The sequence below is a fragment of the Phycodurus eques genome, chromosome 14 (assembly GCF_024500275.1).
Source record: "Phycodurus eques isolate BA_2022a chromosome 14, UOR_Pequ_1.1, whole genome shotgun sequence".
Taxonomy (NCBI): domain Eukaryota; kingdom Metazoa; phylum Chordata; class Actinopteri; order Syngnathiformes; family Syngnathidae; genus Phycodurus; species Phycodurus eques.
Window position 1 is genome coordinate 23,537,608 of NC_084538.1, and position 24,086 is coordinate 23,561,693.

The following is a 24,086-nucleotide window of genomic DNA, read 5'->3' on the forward strand; positions in this document are numbered from 1 at the left end:
ACAACTAAAGAGTTTTTAGGTATTGATTATTTTGCGTACCACTAGAGCTAACCTGTCAACCTGTGGTACTCGTGCCACACTTTGAAAATGACTGTCTTCATCAATTAATCAATTTATAATTTGGTAATACACTGTTTAATTTCCTTTGAAATCTACTTATTAAAATAAATATCTCTCCTTTCATCTTACCAATGCAATTTGGATACTTTTAAGGGTCCTTTTACCTCATAGTTTGCTTTCTCTGGTCCAAATGAACTGAAATTAATTTTTAAACTTGGTACGTTTAAATTGGTTTGGTTGTTAAAACAAAATCAAAATGCTGCACAAAATAAAAACACCTGAGATTGTGTCCTTTTCTTATTCATATCAAGAATATAAACAAGAAGAATGTTTGCTGTGCGGCGTAGTGAACAAAGTGCTAATAAATACCATGAAGCAAAGTTGTCAGTAAATACATGGGCATTCTACCACAGAGTTAGTCTCGTGACTCGTGGTCCCATTGTTGTAATAGGCTATACTGTACGGTACAGTGTTTTCGCCTATTACTGTCTATGCTGAGCCAATCCAATTACGGCCACGTGTTTGTGTCCCAGCCATTTTCCCAGACTGTTGCGACTATCACCTGTCAATCACTCTTCAGCTAACTGTACTAGAACTTGTAGCTAGAGAGCCAGCCGGACCAGAGTTAACATGGACAAGAAAAAAACAACCTCCAAAATGAAAAGGTGCTGCTGAGAAGTTGAGAGACAAAAAAAAATAAAAAATCTCTTGAGGAAGTGGCAGCCATAAATAAGAAAACAACGGAGTTATTTGGCGGTCGCTCGAGTTTACCTACCGCCACACAGGAGTCCGTTGCCAGCACAAGCCACGGTGAGACTGGCCCTCAACCACTGGATATCGACAAACACCAAAGACCTAGTGATATAATGGTAAGTTATGCTTGAAACTGTGATGCTTTATGCCTAGATGAAACAACAGGAATTTAGCCCCGATATTTGCCCGATTAGCTATCGGGGGCGATTTCCCAGATCGGGACCGACAAAATATGTCGGGAACGACAAAACTTCGTGTATTGTGACATAATCAACGACCAACGATTTGGCCCTACAATAGCCCTACGACGCCAAAATGAAAAGTCTCTGTGTAGACTACTCTCCGACAGCGCACCTTGACGTCGAGAAATGGGACTGCGTATTGTAACCAGCGCATCCCCTCGCGTGCTTGCCGTTATCAACATACTTGCATGCTGTTGTCAACATTTATTAACGCGCACAAACCAATGTTTACCGATAGCTTTCGAGCATGATGCAACAGAACGCCGGCATGTTTACGTACGTTTTGCCCCCCACATACACACACAACAATACAATGGCGTGGTGCATTGTTCTTGTCGTCACCATGGTAACGAGTGTATCCGGTCGCGTTGACCGGTGACACGTTTTCTGGTTCTGCCTCTCCGACAGTGTTTGAGTTGATAAAGATAAAGCCCAGTGATCATAAAAGACGGGCTGCGGTGGTATCGGAATACAGCAAGATTTCATGGCAGTCGTCTGACAGTGCAATCGTGAAAGACCAAGTCTGTCTTGTAGTCCGATCAAGGCATTAGGTGAAAATGCTTATTTGGATAACATTAGTTGGCTTGTTAATGGCGTGAAGTACCTATTATAGCCTCGCCGTGTTATCTGCCTGGGCTTTCATTTCACAGAGTTCGAAATTAGCATCGTTCAATGACCAAATAAATGTTTCCTATATTTTTCAACCTGCTTTCTGATCATTTTATTTTCTGGTTGAAATCAACCTGTTACTGTCTTTGAGCTGACTCTTCTACTAAATGAATATGAATGAATAAATAGCTTATTAATTTGTTTGGAAATGCTCCATGCTAAATACATGGGATCATCAGCAACCACAACAGTAATTTAATTCTAGAATGTGTATTAGGTCTACACAGAATGAGGAAAAAAACTGTAATATTGTGAGATGATGTGATAAATAAATGTATATAGCTCCAAGATATAATTTGTTACCACGTCTTAATTAACTTTATCATTTATCTTAGTTCAGGTTGTCTTGGCGATAGGTTTAGTGGGCATGATGTCAATATCTCTTGATGATGAACATTTGATAAATTGTGCAGCCTTATTGTGTATGTGTCTGGTTTAGTCAATCCTTCTGTACACCATGTCACGTCAGTAAAACTTCAATAATGCGTATATCCATATTTTGTTGTCTCTCAATCATAGGCCAGCATGCATCTTCCAGAGGGGATTCCCGTGAGGACTGTGACACTCAAATTGTCTACAGTTCAGTGATTGTCGAAGTGTGGTATGGGTACCACGAATGTTACGCCGGCTTCCTCTATTGGTATGTGACAATCCTTGAATTAAATGTTCAAAATGTAAACAATGTTACAGTGGCTTAAACCTTTCTTTTATCCAGTACAGTATAGTTGTTGAGTACAGTTCAGTTGTATATAACTTTTAAGTTTAGTACAGTTGCATTTAAGAATTTTAGAATTCTTTGTTTCCAAATATTTATTTAGGTACAATTTTTATTTAACTTCTGTGTTCAAAATATTTGAATTGAATTCAATTGAATGTACATTTTACTACATTAAGAAAACTGTTAATGTTCAAACTGTGTATAAAGTTAAAGTGGCTTATAATAATATTAAATATACTTTTAAGAACGAAACCTTTGCCTCATTGTTGATGAACACTGACTATGACACGACTGTATTTTAATGTTGGTCATTCTGGTACTTGGTGATCCAAGTATTTTTGGAGGTGGTACTTTGTGTGAAATATTTGAGAAGCACTAATCTTCATCAACCACTTCAACTTGGGCTCCTCCATTTAAAAGCAACACACTGGTGCATACTTAATATACTGTAGTGTCATGCTGATTCCATGTACCTTGCATCTTTTCAAGGACCAGTAAAGGGGGAAATCTAAATGAGAGAATTAGTGAATGAGGTGTGTGGTCACACCTTATGACTTTATCAAATTCATTTATTATTATTATTATTTTTTATCATCGGGCTACATGACATTTGTGTTGCTGGCTGGCTGGCTCCCCACGGTCCACATTAACTGGACCGGTCTGTCCATGACTCCCGGACCACTTTTTCTCCGCAGTCCGCCCCTGGCTGTAGGTGACAATGTGCGACACACGTGGACTTTTAGCTGGCTGTCATCACGTCAGATAATGAAGGCATTGTTCTCCCGGACAAAAGCGTGACATCTGCTTATGTCCCAAAATACTGGCGATCTTCACCAAAATCTATGAGTACATTCCTGTTTAGTCCCACCTACACCTCTGAAAATATCAGAACAATCAGCCTGGTATTTATTATTTTATGGGCTAAAATGTTTTCCTCTCCATAGATGATCTTCGCATGAGGCTTGCAAGGTGGCTCGATCTCGCCTGTGTGTTTGCACCATTTTAATCAGAATCACAATCATCTTTATTTGCCAAGTATGTAAAAAACACACAAGAAATTTGTCTCTGGTAGTTCGAGCCACTCTTGTACGACAACAGACAGCTATTTAACAGAAAATACTTTTGAGACAGAAAAACAGAGTACGGCGAGTCACTGAGGAATAAACGGTTACCAGTAATGTGGTAATGCCGAAAATTATTTTTTTTATTGTGCAAATGATGCAGACTCCTCGAGCAATTTACAGCAGTTTGAAATGACAAATAGAACAATAGTCTGGCACAATGACCATTGTGCAAATGGCGCAGAGACTTCAAGAAATTTAAGCAATTTAAAGTGACTAGCAGTGCGATAATCTGGAACAATGTCAATTGTGCAAATGCTGCAGATACTTCTCAAGTACATGACCAATACTGGCCAACAACAGAAATACAAATAGTGCAGAGTGACGAGACTACTACAGTGAGTGCACGAAAAATTTATAATTGGCCCGACAGAGATTTGACTGCAATCTCTAGACAAAATTGGCAGCAAGTTACAATGGAATTGTAAGCTAACTGTTTTATAAGTTAATGGCAAGAGGGAAGAAGCTGTTGGAATTCTGCTAGTTTTAGTTTGCATTGTTCGATAGTGCCTACCTGAGGGAATCAGAATCAGAATCATCTTTATTTGCCAAGTATGTCCAAACACACAAGGAATTTGTCTCCGGTAGTTGGAGCCGTTCTAGTACAACAGACAGTCAATTTACAGAACACTTTGGAGACATAAAGACATTGACAAAAAACAATTGTGCAAAAAGATGCAGAGTCCTCTAGCACTTAGAGCAGTTTGAATGACTAATATTGCAATAGTCCGGTGCAATGACCATTGTGCAAAGGGCGCTGAGACTTCAAGGAGTGTATGCGGTTTAAAGTGACGAGTAGTGCGATAATCTGGGACAATGTTGGTTGTGCAAATGTTACAGATACTCCTCAATCAGTGTGCAAATGGAGCAGATGCTACTCTGGCATGAGTGGCCAGTATATGCAAATAGTGCAGCATGGCGAGACAACTACAGTGAGTGCACGAGTAATACATAATTGGCTGCACAGAAATGTGACAACGAACTCAAGTCAAAAAATTGCCAGCTTGTTGTAATGGAATTATAGGTTCGGTGTTTAAGAAGTTGATCGCAAGAGGGAAGAAGCTGTTGGATTGTCTACTATTCTAGTTTGTATTGATCGGTAGCACCTACCTGAGGGAAGGAGCCGGAAGAGCTGGTGACCGGGGTGCGGAGGGTCCGAGAGGATTTTGCACGCCCTTGTCTTAGTTCTGGCAGCGTGCAAGTCCTCAATGGTGGGTAGGGGGGTAACGACAATCCTTTCAGCAGTTTTGATTGTCCGTTGCAGTCGGAGTTTGTCCTTTTTTGTAGCAGCACCAAACCAGACTGTGATGGAAGAACACAGGACTGATTCGATGACCGCTGTGTAGAACTGTGTCAGCAGCTCCGGTGGAACGCCGTGCTTTCTCAGAAGCCGCAGGAAGTACATCCTCTGCTGGGCCTTTTTGAGGACGTAGTTGATGTTGGTCGCCCACTTCAGGTCCTGAGAGATTGTAATTCCCAGGAACTTGAAGGTCTCGACGGTTGACACAAGGCAACTGGACAATGTGAGGGGCAGCTGTGGCAAAGGATGCCTCCTGAAGTCCACGATCATCTCTACAGTCTTGAGCGTGTTCAGCTCCAGGTTGTGTCGGCCACACCACAGCTCCAGCCGCTCCGCTTCCTATCGATATGCAGACTCGTCACCGTCCTTGATGAGGCCGATGACAGTGGTGTCATCTGCAAACTTCAGGAGTTTGACAGTCGGGTTCGCTGAGGTGCAGTCGTTCATGTAGAGAGAGAAGAACAGCGGAGAGAGGACACAACCTTGGGGCGCCCCAGTGCTGATGCTGCGTGTGGATGAGGTGGCCTCCCCCAGCCTGACCTGCTGTGTCCTGCCCGTCAGAAAGCTGTAAATCCACTGGCAGATGGCAGGTGAGACGCTGAGCTGGAGAAGCTTGGATGAAAGGAATTCAGGGATGATGGTGTTGAACGCTGAGCTGAAGTCCACGAACAGGATCCTCGCGTAGGTCCCTGCACTGTCGAGGTGTTCTAGGATGAAGTGCAGTCCCATGTTGACTGCATCATCCGCAGACCTGTTCGCTTGGTAGGCAAACTGCAGGGGGTCCAGCAGGGGACCTGTGACACTCTTGAGGTGGTCCAGCACGAGACGTTCAAAGGACTTCATGACCGCAGATGTCAAAGCGACAGGCCTGTAGTCATTCAGACCCGAGATTGCAGGTTTCTTGGGGACTGGAATGATGGTGGAGCGTTTGAAACAGGATTGAATGTCGCACAGTTCCAGAGATCTATTGAAGATCTGAGTGAAGACTGGAGCGAGCTGGTCTGCGCAGACTTTGAGGCAGGATGGGGACATATGGTCCGGGCCTCACGCTTTGTTAATCTTTTGTTGTTTGATGATGTGTCTCATATCCTGTTCATGGATGGTTAACACAGAAGTCAGAGGTGTGATTGTGGTCACGGGTGCGGCCGGGTGGGTGTGTGGTGTGAAACTGTCCTTTTCAAATCTGCAGTAGAAGGTATTCAAGTCGTTGGCTAGTGTACTATTGTTCTCAGCTTGGGGGGATCGTCGCTTGTAGTTAGTCAGCGATTGGAATGCATGCCAGACTGATTTGGAGTCGTTTGCACTGAACTGTTTTTCCAACTTTGCTGCATAGTTCCTCTTTGCAATGTTAATTTCTTTAGTCAGCTGGTTTCTAGCTCGATTATACAGGGCCCTGTACCCGCTCTGATATGCGTCCTCCTTAGTTTGGCGAAGCTGCTTAAGTTTAGCAGTGAACCACGGCTTGTTGTTGAATGAGCTGGAAGAGCTGGTGTGCAGGGTCCAAGAGAATTTTGCATGCTTTTGTCTTAGTTCTGGCAGCGTGCAAGTCTTCAACGGTAGGTAGGGCATGGTGAAAAATATTTCAGCAGCCCTGATTGTCTGTTGCAGTTGGAGTTTGTCTTTTTTGTGGCAGCACCAAACCAGACTGTGACGGATGAACACCGGACTGATTAAATGACTGCTGTGTAGAACTGCCTCAGCAGTTCCTGTTGCAGGATGTCCTTCCTCAGAAGCCGCAGGAAGTACATCCTCTGCTGGGCCTTTTTGAGGATGGAGTTGATGTTGGTCCACCACTTCAGGTCCTGAGAGACTGCAATTCCCAGGAACTTGAAGGTCTCGACGGTTGACATAGTGCAGTTGGACAGTGTGAGGGGCAGCTGTGGCGAAGGATGTTTCCTGAAATCCACGATCATCTCTACAGTCTTGAGCATGTTCAGCTCCAGGTTGTGTCGGCCGCACCACAGCTCCAGCGACTCCTGTCGATACGCAGACACGTCACCATCTTTGATGAGGCCGATGACTGTGGCGTCATCTGCAAACTTCAGGAGTTTGACAGCCGGGTGCATTGAGGTGCAGTCGTTCATGTAGAGAGAGAAGAGCCGCGGAGAGAGGACACATCCTTGGGGCGCCCCGGTGCTGATGAGGTGGTGTCCCACAGCCTCACCTGCTGTGTCCTGCCCGTCAGGAAGCTGTAAATCCACTGGCAGATGGCAGGCAAGATGCTGACCTGGAGAAGCTTTGAGGAGAGGAGCTCGGGGGTGATGGTGTTGAACGCAGAGCTGAAGTCCACGAACAGGATCCACAAGTAGGTCCCCGCGCTGTCGAGATGTTCTCGGATGAGGTGCAGTCCCATGTTGACTGCGTCATCCACAGACCTGCTTGCTTGGTAGGCAAAATGCAGGGGGTCCAGCAGGGGACATGTGACGCTCTTGAGGTGGTCCAGCACGAGACGTTCAAAGGACTTCATGACCACAGATGTCAAGGCGACAGGCCTGTCGTTATTCAGACCCGAGATTGCAGGTTTCTTGGGGACTGGGTTGATGGTTGAGCGTTTGAAACAGTATGGTACTTTACACAGTTCCAGAGATCTATTGAAGATCTGTGTGAAGACTGGAGCGAGCTGGTCCACGCAGACTTTGAGGCAGGATGGGGACACAAGGTCTGGGTCTGCCGCTTTTTTGATCTTTTGTTGTTTGAAGATGCGTCTCACATCCTGCTCATGGATGTTCAACAGAGCAGGGGGAGTCAGAGGTGTGATGGTGGTGCGGCTGGGTGGGTGTGGGCTGTGAAAGTGTTCTTTTCAAATCTGCAGTACAAGGTGTTCAAGTCGTCAGCTAGCTCTTTATTGTTCTCTGCTTCGGGGCAATGGTTGCTTGTAGCTGGTTAGTGATTGTAATCCATGCCACACTAATTGAGTTGTTAGCGGTAAACTGTTTTTTAGCTTTACTGCATAATTTCTCTTTGAGATGTTAATTTCTTTCGTCAGCTGGTTTGTAGCGCAATTATACAGGGTTCTATCTCCACTTCGATAGGCATCTTTAGCCTGGCGAAGTTGCTGAGGTTTAGCAGTGAACCCCGGCTTGTTGACTTTGTTGTTACACACACATCTTCACAGAAACTGATAATAGCATGTAACCGTGTCCACATATTCATCCAGGCTGCCTGCTGAAGTTTTAAAGACACTTCAGTCTCTGCAGTCTAAACAGCTTTGAAGTTCTATCTTTGCTTCATTGGTCCACTTCCTCACTGTTTTCACCACAGGCTTCGCATTTTTCAGTTTTTGCCTGTATGTTGTGTTAAATGATTTAAGGAGTGATGAGACGAGCCCAGAGCTGCATGGGGGAATAGCACAGTATGAATCATTTACCGTAATGTAGCAATGGCCTCGAATGATGTTTTCCCTGGTAGGACAGTTGATGTGCTCCATGAATTTAGGGAGTTCATGGTTGAGTTTAGCTTTGTTAAAGTTTCCAAGAATAATGAGGGGTGAATCTGGGTACTTTTCTTTAAGTTCGTTTTCATGGTCAGTGAGCATTAGCAGTGCGCCATTCGTGTTAGCTTGAGGAGGAATGTAGACACCCGCGAGTATGAAAGAGATGAACCCGCGCAGCGAGTAGAATGACTTACAGTTCAAAACCTCCAAGTCCGGGCTGCAGTGTGTGCTGAGTTCCGTGACGTCGGTACACAATTTTTCGTTGATATAGAAGCATCTCCGGCCGCCTTTTGTTTTCCCCGTTAACTCTGTGATGCGGTCTGCCCGGTGTAGTTGGAAGCCCGGAAGCATTACAGCGCCATCGGGGACCCGTTCATAAAACCATGTCTCTGTGAAGCACAGGGCGGCGGAACATCCGAAGTCCTTTTTGGTCTTTGTGAGGGGACTCCATCGTTCTGCTTGGGGACTTCAATGCTCACGGGGGCAATGACAGTGAGACCTGGAAGGGCGTAATTGGGAGGAACGGCCCCACCAATCAGAACCCAAGCAGTGTTCTGTTATTGGACTTCTGTGCTCATCACGGATTGTCCGTAACGAACACCATGTTCAAGCATAAGGGTGTTCACACGTGCACTTGGCACCAGGACACACTAGGTCGTAGTTCGATGATAGACTTTGTGGTTGTGTCATCGGACTTGCGGCCGCATGTCTTGGACACTCGGGTGACGAGAGGGGCGGAGCTGTCAACTGGTCACCACCTGGTGGTGAGTTGGCTCCGATGGTGGGGGAAGATGCCGGTCCGACGTAGCAGGCCCAAATGTATTGTGAGGGTCTGCTTGGAATGTCTGGTGGAATCCCGTCAGAAGGAGTTTCAACTCCCACCTCCGACAGAACTTTGCTCATGTTCCGGGGGAGGCGGGGGACATCGAGTCCAAGTGGACCATGTTCCGCGCCTCCATTGCTGAGGCGGCCGACTGGAGCTGTGGCCGTAAGGTGGTCAGTGCCTGTCGTGGCGGCAATCCCCGAACCCGTTGGTGGACACCAACAGTGAGGGATGCTGTCAAGCTGAAGAAGGAGTCCTATAGGGCCTTTTTGGCCTGTGGGACTCCTGAGGCAGCTGATGGATACCGGGTGGCCAAGCGGAATGCAGCTTTGGTGGTCGCTGAAGCAAAAACTCGGGCATGGGAGGAGTTCGGTGAGGCCATGGAGAAAGACTTCCGGATGGCTTTGAGGAAATTCTGGTCCACCAGCCGGCGTCTCAGGAGAGGGAAGCAATGTACCATCAACACTGTGTATAGTAGAGATGGGGCCCTGCTGACCTCGACCCGGGAAGTTGTGAGCTGGTGGGGAGAATACTTCGAAGACCTCCTCAACTCCACCGACACGCCTTCCCATGAGGGAGCAGATGCTGGGTTCTCTGAGGCGGGCTCTCCTATCTCTGGGGTTGAGGTTACCGAGGTGGTTAAAAAGCTCCTTGGTGGCAAGGCCCCGGGGATGCATGAGATTCGGCCAGAGTTCCTAAAGTCTCTGGATGTTGTGGGGCTGTCCTGGTTGACACGCCTCTGCAACCTTGCATGGAAATCGGGGACAGTGCCTCTGGATTGGCAGACTGGGGTGGTGGTCCCCCCTTTTTAGAAAGGGGGACTGGAGGGTGTGTTCCAACTACAGGGGGATCACACTCCTCAGCCTCCCTGGTAAGGACTATTCAGGGGTGCTGGAGAAGAGGGTCCGTCGGGAAGTTGAATCTCAGATTCAGGAGGAGCAGTGTGGTTTTCGCCGTGGAACAGTGGACCAGCTCTACACCCTTGGCAGGGTCCTCAAGGGTGCATGGGAGTTCGACCAACCAGTCTACATGTGTTTTGTGGACTTAGAGAAGGCGTTCGACCGTGTCCCTTGGGGGTCCTGTGGGGGGTGCTTCGGGAGTATGGGAGTCCCTGTACGACTTGAGTCAGAGTTTGGTCTGCATATCCGGCAGTAAGTCGGACTCGTTTCCGTTGAGGGTTGGACTCCGCCAAGGTTGCCCTTTGTCACCGATTCTGTTCATAACTTTTATGGACAGAATTTCTAGGCGCAGCCGAGGCATGGAGGGGGTCCGGTTTGGTGGCCTAAGTATTGCATCTCTGCTATTATGTGGTTCTGTTGGCTTCATCAAGCCGTGACCTCCAACTCTCACTGGAGGAGTTCACAGCTGAGTGTGAAGGGGCTGGGATGAGAATTAGCACCTCCAAATCTGAGACCATGGTCCTCAGTCGAAAAAGGGTAGCGTGCCCTCTCCAGGTCGGGGATGATATCCTGCCCCAAGTGGAGGAGTTCAAGTATCTTGGGGTCTTGTTCACTGTCATTAACGGAACAGAGGATAGGACCCAAAAATGCACGACTCCAAAACAAATGGACAGTTTCTAAAAAGAGAGGTTTAATAGACGGGCATAGGTCGGTACACAGGCAGGCAATCCAAGAAAGGCAACAGTATCCAAGAACATGAGGCAGAGAGGCAAGGTTGATAATCGGAACAGGGTCAAAGTCTTACTGTGAGTCTGTGACAAGGAATGCTGGAACATGACAAGGTACAACGAACTAGCGACGAGAGGGAATGAGACCCGAGGTTAAATACAATCGGTAATTAGGTATGAACGAGGCACAGGTGGTGAAGATGCTCACAGGAGCAGGTGTGTGAGAAACGAGGAAGAGGAAGACAAAACCTGGAACACACACACGGACACACACACACACATGACAGTACCCCCCCCCCTTAACGGCCGGCCCCAGACGGCCCTGGGGCCCCTGGATGCGCAACATGGAAGTCCCGAATGAGCGAATCATCCATGATAAACGCAGACGGTACCCATGAACGTTCCTCAGGCCCATAGCCCTCCCAGTCCACCAGATATTGAAACCCCCTCCCCCTCCGACGAGACGACAACAGCCGCTTCACAGCGAAGACAGGGCCCCCATCCACAAACTGGGGGGGAGGAGGGGGCCTGGAAGGCGGGACCAGAGGGGACTCCCGGGCTGGTTTTTGTAGGCTGACATGAAAAGCAGGGTGGACCCGCATCGACCTTGGGAGCCTCAGCTTCACGGTGACAGGGTTGATGATCTTTGTGATGGGGAAGGGCCCAACGAACCTGGGAGCAAGCTTCTTGGCCTCCACCCGGAGTGGAATATGTTTGGTCGAGAGCCAAACTCGCTGACCCACTTTGTAGTTCGGGGCCGGTGTCCTCCGACGGTCAGCAGCGGCTATGTAGGACCGTCCCTGGCGCAGCAGCATCTGTCGGGCTCGCTCCCAGGTCCTCCTGCAGCGTCTCACCAAGGTTAATGCCGCTGGAACTGTGGACTCAGGGGCTATGGCAGGAAACAGAGATCGTTGGTAACCATGCACAACGTGAAAATGCGATAGACTAGTAGATGCAGAGGGGAGGGAATTGTGGGAGAATTCGACCCAAACCAATTTCTGAGACCAGGATCGCGGATCCTGTGAAGCGAGACATCGGAGCCCAGTCTCCAGGTCCTGGTTCAGCCTCTCGGTTTGGCCGTTGGTTTCAGGATGAAACCCAGATGACAGACTGACGGTAGCACCTATGAGATTGCAAAACTCCTTCCAAAATTGTGAAATAAATTGGGGACCCCTATCAGACACCACATTCTTGGGGAAACCATGGAACTTGAAAACCTGATTAATCATTAGCTCGGCAGTGTCTTTAGCTGAGGGGAGTTTTGGAAGTGCAATGAAGTGTGCCATCTTAGAGAACCTGTCAACAACTGTAAGAATGGTGGTATTGCCTTAAGAGGCCGGTAATCCTGTCACAAAGTCTATGGAAATGTCTGACCAAGGACGTTGTGGTATTGGCAGGGGTCGCAACTCCCCAGAAGGACGTTGATGAGAGGGCTTGTTGGCAGCACATACCTGGCAAGCATTGACATAATCGATAACATCCCTCCTAACATTAGGCCACCAAAAGCGCTGTTCGACCACTGATTGAGTCTTGGCAATGCCTGGGTGACATACAGTACGGTTCGTGTGAGCCCAGTGGATGACTCTTCCCCTTAAGGTCGGAACCACATAAAGCCTGTTTTCAGGGCAATCGTCAGGGCTAGGAGTGTTTTTCAGAGCCCCTTTAACCGCTGTTTCAATGTCCCAAACAAAAGCGGAAATAAAACATGACTTGGGCAAAATAGTCTTTGGATCGGACAAAGAATTCTCTTCGGAGAAAATGCGTGACAAAGTATCTGGCTTACCATTTTTAGAACCGGGTCGGTAGGATAGCGTGAAATTAAATCTTGTAAAGAACAGAGCCCATCTAGCCTGCCTCGCATTTAATCTTTTAGCAGTCTTAATATACTCAAGGTTCTTGTGATCTGTCCATACTAAAAACGGAGTCTGTGCCCCCTCTAGCCAGTGTCTCCACTCCATCAAAGCCACCTTGACTGGCAGCAGTTCACGGTCACCAATGTCATAATTTTTCTCAGCTGGGGTCAGTTTTTTGGAAAGAAAAGCACTAGGATGCAATTTATCATCCTTGAGAGATTCTGGAAGAGCACTGCTCCTATTCCGGCATCAGACGCATCGACTTCTACCACAAACTGCTGTTGGAGATCTGGCAAAGTAAGGATGGGAGCGGAGGTAAAGCTCGACTTAAGTTTTTGAAACGCTGCCTGACAAAGCGGGTTCCTGCAAAAGGTTTGTGTGGCGAGGTAAGATCATGCAAAGGAGAGGCGATAGAACTGAAATTCCTGATGAATTTTCTGTAGAGGTTTGCGAACCCTGACGTGAGAGTAGGCCAATTAATTACTGCATCGACTTTGCAAGGGTCCATTTTGACTTCACCTTGAGCCAGGAGAAAACCCAGAAAAGAAACTGACGCCTTGTGGAACTCACATTTCTCAGCCTTAACATATAGTTGATTCTGCAGTAACTGCTGCAAAACAGAGCGGACATGAATAATGTGAGTCTCCTCATCCGGGGAGAAAATCAAAATGTCATCCAAATAAACAAAAATATAAACATTCAGCATGTCACGCAGGACATCATTGACAAGGTTCTGGAAAACAGCTGGAGCGTTAGTAAGCCCAAAAGGCATTACCAAATATTCATAATCTCCTGTTGGTGTGTTGAATGCTGTTTTCCATTCATCCCCCTCCCTTATTCTGACTAGATGATATGCATTTCTTAAGTCCAGTTTGGTGAAAACCTTGGCTCCCTCCAGGAACTCAAAGCCGGTGGAGATGAGAGGAAGAGGGTACGTGTTTTTTACAGCGATCTCGTTGAGACCCCGGTAATCGATACAGGGTCGCAGGGTCTTGTCTTTCTTGTCCACAAAGAAAAATCCTGCTCCCGCAGGGGATGAAGATGGGCGAATGATCCCGGCTGGCAGTGATTCCTCCACGTACTCCTTCATGGCCTTGTGTTCCGGCCCTGAAAGAGAGAACAACCTCCCTCGTGAGGGTGTGGTTCCAGGCAGCAAGTCAATAGCACAGTCATAAGGTCTGTGGGGTGGAAGGGATTTGGCCTTGGACTTGGAAAAAACGTCTTTAATATTCTGGTAACAGATGGGCACTTGAGATAAATCAGGATCCCCAGATGGGGTCTGTGGATTGTCCTTAGAAACATGACCCTGAACATCACATGGCGGCTTGAAACAGTTCCGGGCGCAATTGCTGCCCCATGACATAACCTGCCCAGAGGACCAGTCAATGTGGGGGTTATGTAATTTCAACCATGGGTTCCCTAAGATAAGGTCATGATTCATGGCGTCAAAAACATGAAAACTAATGCGTGAGAATCGGGAAATGTCTATGTGAGTGTTTGAGTGCGGTGAGTGATCTTGCCCATAAAACTGCCGTCAGCAGCATAGGTGTTGCGGTGGCGTTTTATTTCAAAGGTTCTAAGGTGCATACGTCTAACGAGGATGGAGTTGAGTAAGTTTGCGTCAGAACCAGAGTCAATTAATACAGGTGTATGAATGTCTTGATCAGGAGAGCATAGTGTCACTTTAGGAAGAACCCGTGTAGGGTCTTCCTTCATGAAATTCAGACTCACCTCTCCCGTGCCCTTGCTACCGGCGCCGGCAACTTTGACGTGACGGTTGCTCATGGAATGACCCAACTGACCGCAGTAGAAGCAGCGCCCTTCCCTCAGCCGGCGTTGACGTTCCTCAGGGGAGAGACGGAACCTGCCCAGTTGCATGAGTTCCTCCGTGGGGACGTTAGCCAGTGGGTTGAGACCGGAACCAGGGGATCTGCCTTGGTTTGGCTGGTCACCGAGGCTCGTCCTCAAAGTGCGCGGTGACGCAGCCTTCCGCCGATCTCCACCCAGCTCGCGATCCAAAAGCATCTTGTCGATTTTTACGGCGAGAGCGATGAGAGTGTCCAAGTCGGTCGGCAGGTCTAGCGGGACTAAATGATCATTGACGGCGGGGGATAGTCCTTGAAAAAAAGCATCAGGTAGCGCCCGATTATTCCAATGACTCTCAGCTGCTAGAATGCGAAACTCAATCGCGTAATCTGACACCCTGCGCATGCCTTGTTGTAAGGTGACAAGGGAGCGAGCTGCCTCACGATCAGGAGTGGAAAATTGAAAAATTTGCTCCATAGTCTTTTCGAAAAAAGCCCATGAATGACACGCGGCGGAATTGCGGCTCCATTCAGCAGTAGCCCACGCCTCCGCACGACCAGTCAGGTGGGAAATGACGAAAGCGATCTTTGCCCGCTCGGTGGGGAAGGCAGCTGCATGGAGCTCAAAGTGGAGTTCGCACTGCGTGATGAACGGCTTAATGTTCCCAGAATTTCCAGAGAACCTCTCCGGTCGAGAGAGCTGTGGGCAGACAGCAGCGGAGGTGGCAGGTGGCTGCATGTTGACTGTTTCACATGGAAATACCGTGGCGGTATTGGGTGTGGTGCCAACTGGTTCCTTTTCTTCGATAATTTTCATAAGAAGTTCAAACTGTGAGGCCACCTGTCTCATCATATTGTCCTGATGCCTTGACAGTCCCTCTAGATGAAGGTGGAGGGCAGCAAGCTGCTCATCCTGCTTCGAGAGGCGTTGACCCTGCGCTTGAAGGGCTTTGCGCACCGGGTCTGAGTCTGCTGGGTCCATGTTATGGCCAGTTCGTTCTGTCATGAACGGAACAGAGGCTAGGACCCAAAAATGCAAGACTCCAAAACAAATGGACAGTTTCCAAAAAGAGAGGTTTAATAGACGGGCATAGGTCGGTACACGGGCAGGCAATCCAAGAAGGGCAACAGTACCCAAGAACATGAGGCAAAGAGGCAAGGTCGATAATCGGAACAGGGTCAAAGTCTTACTGTGAGTCTGTGACAAGGAATGCTGGAACGTGACGACAAGGTACAACGAACTGGCAACGAGTGGGAATGAGACACGAGGTTAAATACAATCGGTAATTAGGTATGAACGAGGCACAGGTGGTGAAGATGCTCACAGCAGCAGGTGTGTGAGAAACGAGAGAGGAAGACAAAACCTGGCACACACGCACACACACACACACACACACACACACGACAATTTGGTTTTATTATATCCACTTGATACTCTTCATCTGATAGGTCAGGTGTGTCAAACTCATTTTTGTCGCGGGCCACATTGGAGTCACGGGTTCCCTCAGAGGGCCGTTGACTGTGAAACCATATAAATGCTTAGTCACCTCATTATTACATACACACAACAAATTGATGGATACCTAGTTTTGAAATCAGAAGTCAAGGATAATAGTTTGTTCAACTATTGTTCAAGTTACCATAAACAGAAAATGCTTGCAATGTCTCAACACTACTATTTATTATTATTTTAGGAGAATTTGAGCAATAATCATGGAGGTTGACACAGATTATTTGCTTTCGCGGACCAGATGAAATGACTTGGTGGGCCAGATTTGGCCACCGGGCCTCGAGTTTGACACCAGTGTGATAGCTGTTGCTTGAGCATTAAAATATATTTTTGTTTTAACAGTAATTTGACTTATTATCTTTGTGTTAATGTTGACAACTTGTTCGATTCTGTATTTTGAGTAACTAATGAATCATGTGTAACTACAGCATTGATGTACTATGTGCTGTACTAATCTATTGTTTGTACTGTTGATTACATGTGGACCCCAAAAAGATTCGAAAACTGCTACAGCACAAGCTAATGGGGATGTCGGCAGTTCCTGGTGCTTGAGACAGTCATTGCTATTTTCACCAAAATACTTTGCCGACAACACCAAAAATAGTCCATATCCAAAGTAATTTAGCATATGATCGCCAGCACTGAAATTGCGTCAGCCAAAATTGCGATCATCCAGTGATTTTCAGTTTATAACTATGCCGGTCGCTGCCGTGGCTCACTGAAATACACTTAAGGCCATATTTTCCCCTTGGTGCATCAGTATTCTTTTTACGCACTTGACTTGTGCGACATCAAGGTGCAACGATTCTCCCGATTCTTACTTCTGACACCCCGCCCTGCAAGTATGGAGCGAATATGTGCGCAACCGCCCATGAGGCGTGACTCATCGAAGGCTTTGGGAGGCTTCAATAACTGTCAAGTTTGCCTGAGACGTGATTGCCATAGAAATCCATTTAGAAAAATGTTGACACTTTAAATGTGAATTTACAGTAACCCCCATAATGGATACAATAGTTAGGCGTTGCCAGTGAGACGTAAGAACTGCTCATCTTATAGGCTAATAAAGGAGCATGTGTTTTTGGATTCTCTAATCTCCATTAAATAAATTACTGAAACAGATTTGCTGACTGACGATGACATAGATGAAATAAAAACAAAATGATTCAAAATCTAACACAACATTGCACCATTAAGATGACTGCAGTTGTTTTGTGAGTGGCGCTTTCAGACAAACTCCAAGCATGAAAAATAGTCTCTACAAATGGTGAACCAGATGCTCAATCACGTATTTTCTGTCAAAAAAGATTCGTCCCTGTCTGCCCTAAAACTATTTTGCCTAAGTCATGTTTTATTTCTGCTTTTGGTCGGGAATAGAATCTGTGTTCAAAGAGGCCTTGAATAATGTTAGCCCCAAAGGTTGCCCTCAAAACAGGCTTTATATGGTCTCTTCCTTAATCGGAAGGGTTATTCACTGGGTCCACACGAAGAGGACTTTATGTTACCCCGGCATTGCCAAGACTCAATCTGTCGTCGAACAACGCTTTTGATGGCCTAATTTTAGGAAGGACATTATCAATTTTTGTCAATGCTTGCCAGGTATGCACTGCTAACAAGCCCTCCCGTCTACGGCCTTCTGAGGAGTTGTGACACCTGCCAATGCCACAACGTCCTTGGTTAGACATTTCTATAGACTTTTTGACTGGATTACTGCCCTATAAAGGGAATACCACTGTCCTCACTGTCATAGAAAGATTTTCTAAATTGGAACACTTCATTGCAGTACCTAAACTCCCCTTAGCAAAAGAAACTGCTGAGGTAATGATAAACAATGTGTTCAGGTTTCATGGGTTTCCCAAGAATGCGGTATCGGACAGGGGTCCCCAATTCAATTCACAATTTTGGAAGGAGTTTTGTACCCTTATAGAGGCTACGGTCAGTCTGTCATCTGGGTTTCATCACGAAACCAACAGACAAATGGAGAGGCTGAACCAGGAGCTGGAGACTGAGTTCAGATGTCTTGCTTCAGATGATCCACAATCTTGGACTCAGAAGTTGCTTTGGGTCGAATTCTCTCACAATTCTCTCCCCTCTGCATCCATTGTTCTATCACCTTTTCACATCGTGTATGGTTACCAACCATCTCTGTTTTGTGCCATAGCCCCCCGAGTCCACCATCCCATCCGCATTGGCCTTGGTCAGATGCTGGGAGCAACCCTGCAAAATGCTTCTATGCTAAGGACAGTCCTACAAAACTGCAGCTAACCGTAAAAGGACACCGGCCTGCAGGTTTGGCTTTCCACCAAGCATCTTCCACTCTGGGTGGACTCCAAGAAGCTAGCTCCCAGTTATGTTGGACCCTTTCCCATCACCAAGGTCATCAACCCTGTCAGCATGAGGCTTAGGATTCCAAGGTCAATGCGGGTCCACCCGCATTCCACGTCAGCTTGCTCAAACCTGTTAAGGAGTGTCCTTTGTTTATTGCAGTCGTGCATTTGGGTCCTGTCCTTTGTTCCGTTCATGACATATATATAGCAAGGAATTCATATAGCACAGCAAAGAGGCATTTGTAGTTGATAAAATTCAGGAATTTGAGTGTTGGAAATGAAAGAATATGCCATATGCTGACCAGAGTATGTCACAATTCAATTCAACCACGCCAGTGGCGGTGTGTGTGTACAATGAATTGTCCACCAAAGTTGTGACTTGAGTTATGCCATCAGCCTATGAAACCTCCCCTGGTAATTTCAGTCCTTTCTTGTCAGGGTGTCGAATACAATCCACCATCCACACACAGATGTAAGTTCTGACTATTACTCCGCGGCAGACTAATATGCGAGCGCATTGGCCTGAGGTTCCGCCTGTGTGCTCGGGACGTGCTTTGAATCAGTCACAGGAGTTGATGAGACCAGAAAAAACACATCCGCCGCTTCTGCTGCTGAGAAGTAATGGTACTTTTACTCCGTTACAATGATCTTAATGTCACTCGCTACTTTAATTATCAATTATTGCTTATTTATCAACTATTTGTTAATGAGACTTGGACTTCCGCATTGGGCGCTGTTTGCCCCAATCTGATTTAAGCACTCGTGCTTTTTATGTCTAGTTCATCAATCAAACGACAGAAGAAAGTCACATGACCTCACACATCTTCGATTGGGCTTCCCGGGCATAGGTATTAAAACCAGATAAGCCAGCCCAGCTGATCGTCGTTCCTAAATGGCCACCATTTTGGGAAGGTCATCGTTACCATGAAGGCAGCGGCACGCAACTTGCGTTTACATTTAGACGAACAAAAACAACTGCTTTCATGTATTGTTGTATTTGTCTGGCACTGTCTGCCCTAACATGGATATTTCAGCTCACTTACAACTTGAGTAAACACCGTGCAGTAAATTGCAAAGTTTTTGTTATGTATTTATTATTGTTTGTGCTATTTATTAAGTACTTGAGTAATTATTTCACTGTGTACTTTTACTCAAGTATTTTTCTTGGAGGACTACTTTTTACTTTTACTTGAGTCACATTATTGTTAAGTAACAGTACTCTTAATTAAGTACAATATTTGGCTACTCTACCCACCACTGGAGTGGATATCCTCTATCGCCACTATTACGTTTAAGCAACATTTTTTCTCATCAAATCAGCCAGTGTCGTATTTGTTGCACTGGTCTTTTGTATTTTCGCATTGAGGTGCTGCGGGTCGTGGCCCTGGTTGTGGTCCCAGTGGAACTGCCAAGCACATGTAACATCGGCAACAAGAGCTGATCAGGAAGTACATCGTATTAATTAGGAAACGCGCCTATGATTATGTAATTAGTCTACGGATGTTAACGTTAAGGCGGCACGGTGGACGGCTGGTTAGCACATCTGCCTCACAGTTCTGAGGTCCGGGGTTCAAATCCCGGCCCTATTTGTGTGGAGTTTGCCTGTTCTCCCCGTGCCTGTGTGGGTTTTTTCCAGGTACTCCGGTTTCCTCCTACATCCCCAAAACATGCTTGGTAGGTTGATTGAGGACTCAAAATTGCCCATAGGTGTGAATGTGTGCGTGAATGGTTGTTTGTTTATATGTGGCCTGCGATTGGCTGGCGACCGGTTCAGGGTGTACCCTGCCTCTCTCCCGAAGATAGCTGGGATAGGCTCCGGCACGCCTGCGACCCTTGTGAGGATAAGGCTGTACAGAAAATGGATGGATGGATGTTAATGTTAAATGTATTGAGTGACGGAGCGATGTTCAGGATTATGTCACAACACAGAATGAACTAACTTCGAATTCAGAAATGGCCAATAAAAACAGAAAAATAATGTACTTAATATTTTCCTGGAGGATGCATTTGGGATTAGCCAATAATCGTGAATGAGCCCTTAAAGAGGAGGATGCTATTCATGTGGCACAGCTTGAAGCAGGCATCAGGTGCAGGTGGAGATGGGCCTGGCTCAGGTTGGAGGACAAAACAAAAAAGCAAAGAAATGAGGCAAATTTAATTTTAACCTTAAATGTGTACATCAACAGGTACTTGAGCAGTGTAAATAAATGTTTTTCTGAGTGAAGAATGTTTTTTATTTTGCCTTATTGTACTCTTCAGAACCTTCCAGATTGCTTCATTTATGTTAAAATTAAAAAATAATAAATAAATCTCTGCGGGGGCCTGGGGGATGCCCCAAGTCCCCCCCAACAATTATTTTTTTGGGTAACCTTTTTCATGCCTTCAGTGTTTGCATGTCTGAATACAGTCAATAGATGCAATGACTTTCGTATACTCACAGTTTTTGTTTCCTTGAGGTTGAGTTGTCGTTGATGGAATGGTGTTAGTGTTGGAACTTGTAGCTGTTCTTTTATGACAGGTGGCCACTTGATGTCCGGGTAACCGGCAGTACAAGCCCACACGATTCCTCAATCGTCTCCAGCGCTTAGCAGGGGTGAATTGTCCTCCTCCAAGCAAAATCAGCTCTGCGACTCCTCTCACCGGTTGAAGTGGAACCAGCGTCCCACAAGATGGGACAGTGACATATTCTTCGGTCGCGGCGGACGATGTTACCACAGAAACACTGTCTACCTGACCTGGGCTATGCTCCTCTTTCCACTCACACTGCCGCTCTCGCATCCCATTGTCCAGCCTAAAGGCCACGCTAATGAGCTCTTTCAAGCCGGTTGTCTCGTCCTGTACCTCCAGTTCATCCTTAATTTGAGGTCTGAACCCCCGGCAAAAAATCCCACACAACAGCAAATCGCGAAACTGCTTTCAACGGCCAAAATGCGGAATGAAACAGAGTACTCAGCCGCTGACAAGTCTGCTTGGGAGAGGTCCAACAAGAGGCTGCCTGCCTCTTTTCCTTTAACCATGTAGTCAAAAAAATCCCCTGAGTTCCCAAATAAAGGCTGGGAAGGATGTAAGTAACATCAAATAAGATTTCCTCACTGCCAACGCCCACGATGCAGCCTTACCAGCAACGAGACTCTTGGTGAATGTGACTTTCAAATTATCGTTTATGTAGATGTGCGGTTGTTGATCAAAGACTAAACTACACTGGTGAATGAAATGGTCACGCCAGACAATTTAATGGGCAGGATATGAAATCCTGGGCACCCGAAAGCCATGAGTACTGACAGCCGGTGGTGAGTGCACGTCTCGTGTAGCCGCCGCGGCCAGTTGTGAGCTACCATTAGTGCTCGGATTTTGTTGGACCAAAGAGGCAAGGTTATCAACCTGGGTGGTTATGGCAGTTATTGCTTCAACAAGCTCACGTAAGGACTGGTCATGTTGAGTCATTGCCCTTAGTTAACCAATGCTTGGCGAACGTGTTAGGGGTCTGCAGCATCCATGTGGTATTATTATTTTGTGTGTGTGTGTGTGTGATATCCCAATGCAGACAACTTGTAAGGTAAATATATTTATTAACAAAAGGCGCATGAATATACGTGGAAGACAAAGAACACAAAGTACAAACTAATACCAATGGCAGAAGGTGCGTCGCGAGGGTAAATAAAGCACACAAAATACATGCAATATGAGAGTACAAAAACTACAATGGCAGAAGGAGTGTCGCGAGAGTTGGAAAATTGGGAACAGAGAAATAACTAAAAATCATGCTGCTGGGTGGAACAATGACAGAGGAGCACAAAAAGACACACGGAAATTAACAAAAAACGGAAAAACAAAAGTACATACAAACTGAAGTGTCCATTACACAAAGAAGTAGAAGCAATAATCCTGAACAGGAAAACACGATCAATGGAACAACAGTGATGGCAGCAAGCAAAAATGATAATCCAACGATTCCTCTCTGCCACCATAGAACTAACTCCCATTGATTAAGACCCCTATCTCATTGGTCTGGAGACTAGTTGGCAACCTGATGGCGACTGGAGCTGGTTGCGGAGATGTCTCCATGATGTCTCCTGGAATCTCCTGGAGAAAGCCCGGGTCGCCGAGGAGTCGTGGTGAAACCGAACATGCTCGATTTTATTGGAGACCTTTTGCCGATTCTACTATACAGTATGCCCACTATAGAGAAAAACCTTGACACAGCTTGTCACAAAACTGCAATCATTCTGAGCAAAACTTTATGTGGCCATCTGTACTTATGGCTATGTCAACCTCTGAAAATATCAGAATGATCGCCCCAATATTTTAGGATTTTATGGATGTTATGAGTTTTCCTCTTAACTAGAAAAAGCCTTCCCCGAGACTGAGACATCACACGTGTTTTTTTGGAGCACATCACTTGTCAGTAGTGGCCAAAAAATTGTTTTCTTTTGTGTGATCATTACACAATAAATTTTTAAAAAAGCACTTCAGCTTTGTGACAGTGCTGTGGGTTGTTTGCAGTAAAAAAAAAAAGACATCAGCCAATCTTCCATTCACACTATGACATTTGTCATTTGATTGACATATAGCTGACATCTTGTCTGACACACAGGTCACCACACTTGTGCGACCCGTACAACTTGGCCAGCTGAGGCAAAATTTTAGTAAGCTACCGAGTTGCCTAGTTAATTTAGTTCTACTTAAAGACCCACCAAAGAGGCCAAAAATTGTCTTGTAAATTTGCCACACTACAAAGGCTTTCCAAGACGGTGTGGTCACGTCGGTTACGTGCGCTCTAGTATTATCAGAATCAGAATCAGAATCATCTTTATTTGCCAAGTATGTCCAAAACACACAAGGAATTTGTCTCCGGTAGTTGGAGCCGCTCTAGTACAACAGACAGTCAATTTACAGAACACTTTGGAGACATAAAGACATTGACAAAAAACAATTGTGCAAAAAGATGCAGAGTCCTCCAGCACTTATCTATGTTTTTGTGTTTTTCGTTCGTCTTTGGAGACATTACATGACTCACTTACACAAGGGAAGACTTGCTAAAGATGAGGGAGTCTACCCCGAACTTTCTTTCACCAACTTTCACAAATTCGCTCAGTTTTTTTTCTCCAAACGTGCCAGAATCCAGGTCAAGCTGCAGAGAGAGGATTCAGAATGCCACTCCCGTCTATTCACCTCGCAAATCTACGCACCCTAACCAACAAAATGGACAAGCTCAATCTTCTCACAAAGACCAAAAAGGACTTCGGATGTTCCGCCGCCCTGTGCTTCACGGAGACATGGTTTTGTGAACGGGTCCCCGATGACGCCGTAATGGTTCCGGGCTTCCAAATACACTGGGCAGACCGTGACACGGAGTTATGGGTAAAACAAATGACGGCGGGATATGCTTCTATATCAACGAAAAATGGTGTACCGACATCACGTCACTCAACACACACTGCAGCCAGGACTTGGAGTCGCTGTTCTGGAACTGTAACATTCTACTCTCCGCGTGATTTCGCATTTTTCATACCCGCGGGTGTTTACATTCCTCTTCAAGCTAACACGAACGTCGCACGGCTTACGCTCGCTGAACAAGTAAACAATTCTAAATACAAGCAGCACATTGACTGTCCTACCAGAGAAAATGGCATTCTAGCCCACTATCTTCTTCTTCTTCTTTTCCTTTCGGCTTGTCCCATTAGGGGTCGCCACAGCGCGTCATTCTTTTCCATGTAAGCGTATCTCCTGCATCCTCCTCTCGAACACCAACTGCCATCATGTCTTCCCTCACGACATACATCAACCTTCTCTTTGGTCTTCCTCTTGCTCTCTTGCCTGGCACCTCCATCTTTATCATCCTTCTACC

At 46.3% G+C, this 24,086-nt stretch overlaps 1 protein-coding gene across 3 annotated transcripts in view; it reads left to right on the plus strand.

The window, feature by feature from the left end:
- gabrb1 (gamma-aminobutyric acid type A receptor subunit beta1) overlaps positions 1–24,086 on the plus strand; it is a 106,962-nt gene that overhangs the window by 1,521 nt on the left and 81,355 nt on the right. Inside the window, exons 1-2 of one of the 3 annotated variants that reach the window (XM_061696802.1) lie at positions 381–929; positions 2,244–2,364. The exons of the other annotated variants lie outside the window; for them this stretch is intronic. Coding sequence (XP_061552786.1) covers positions 2,341–2,364 — 24 coding nt within the window. The 5' untranslated portion in view covers positions 381–929; positions 2,244–2,340. Of the gene's footprint in view, positions 1–380; positions 930–2,243; positions 2,365–24,086 lie in introns of those variants that run through there. 3 annotated transcript variants of the gene reach the window in all.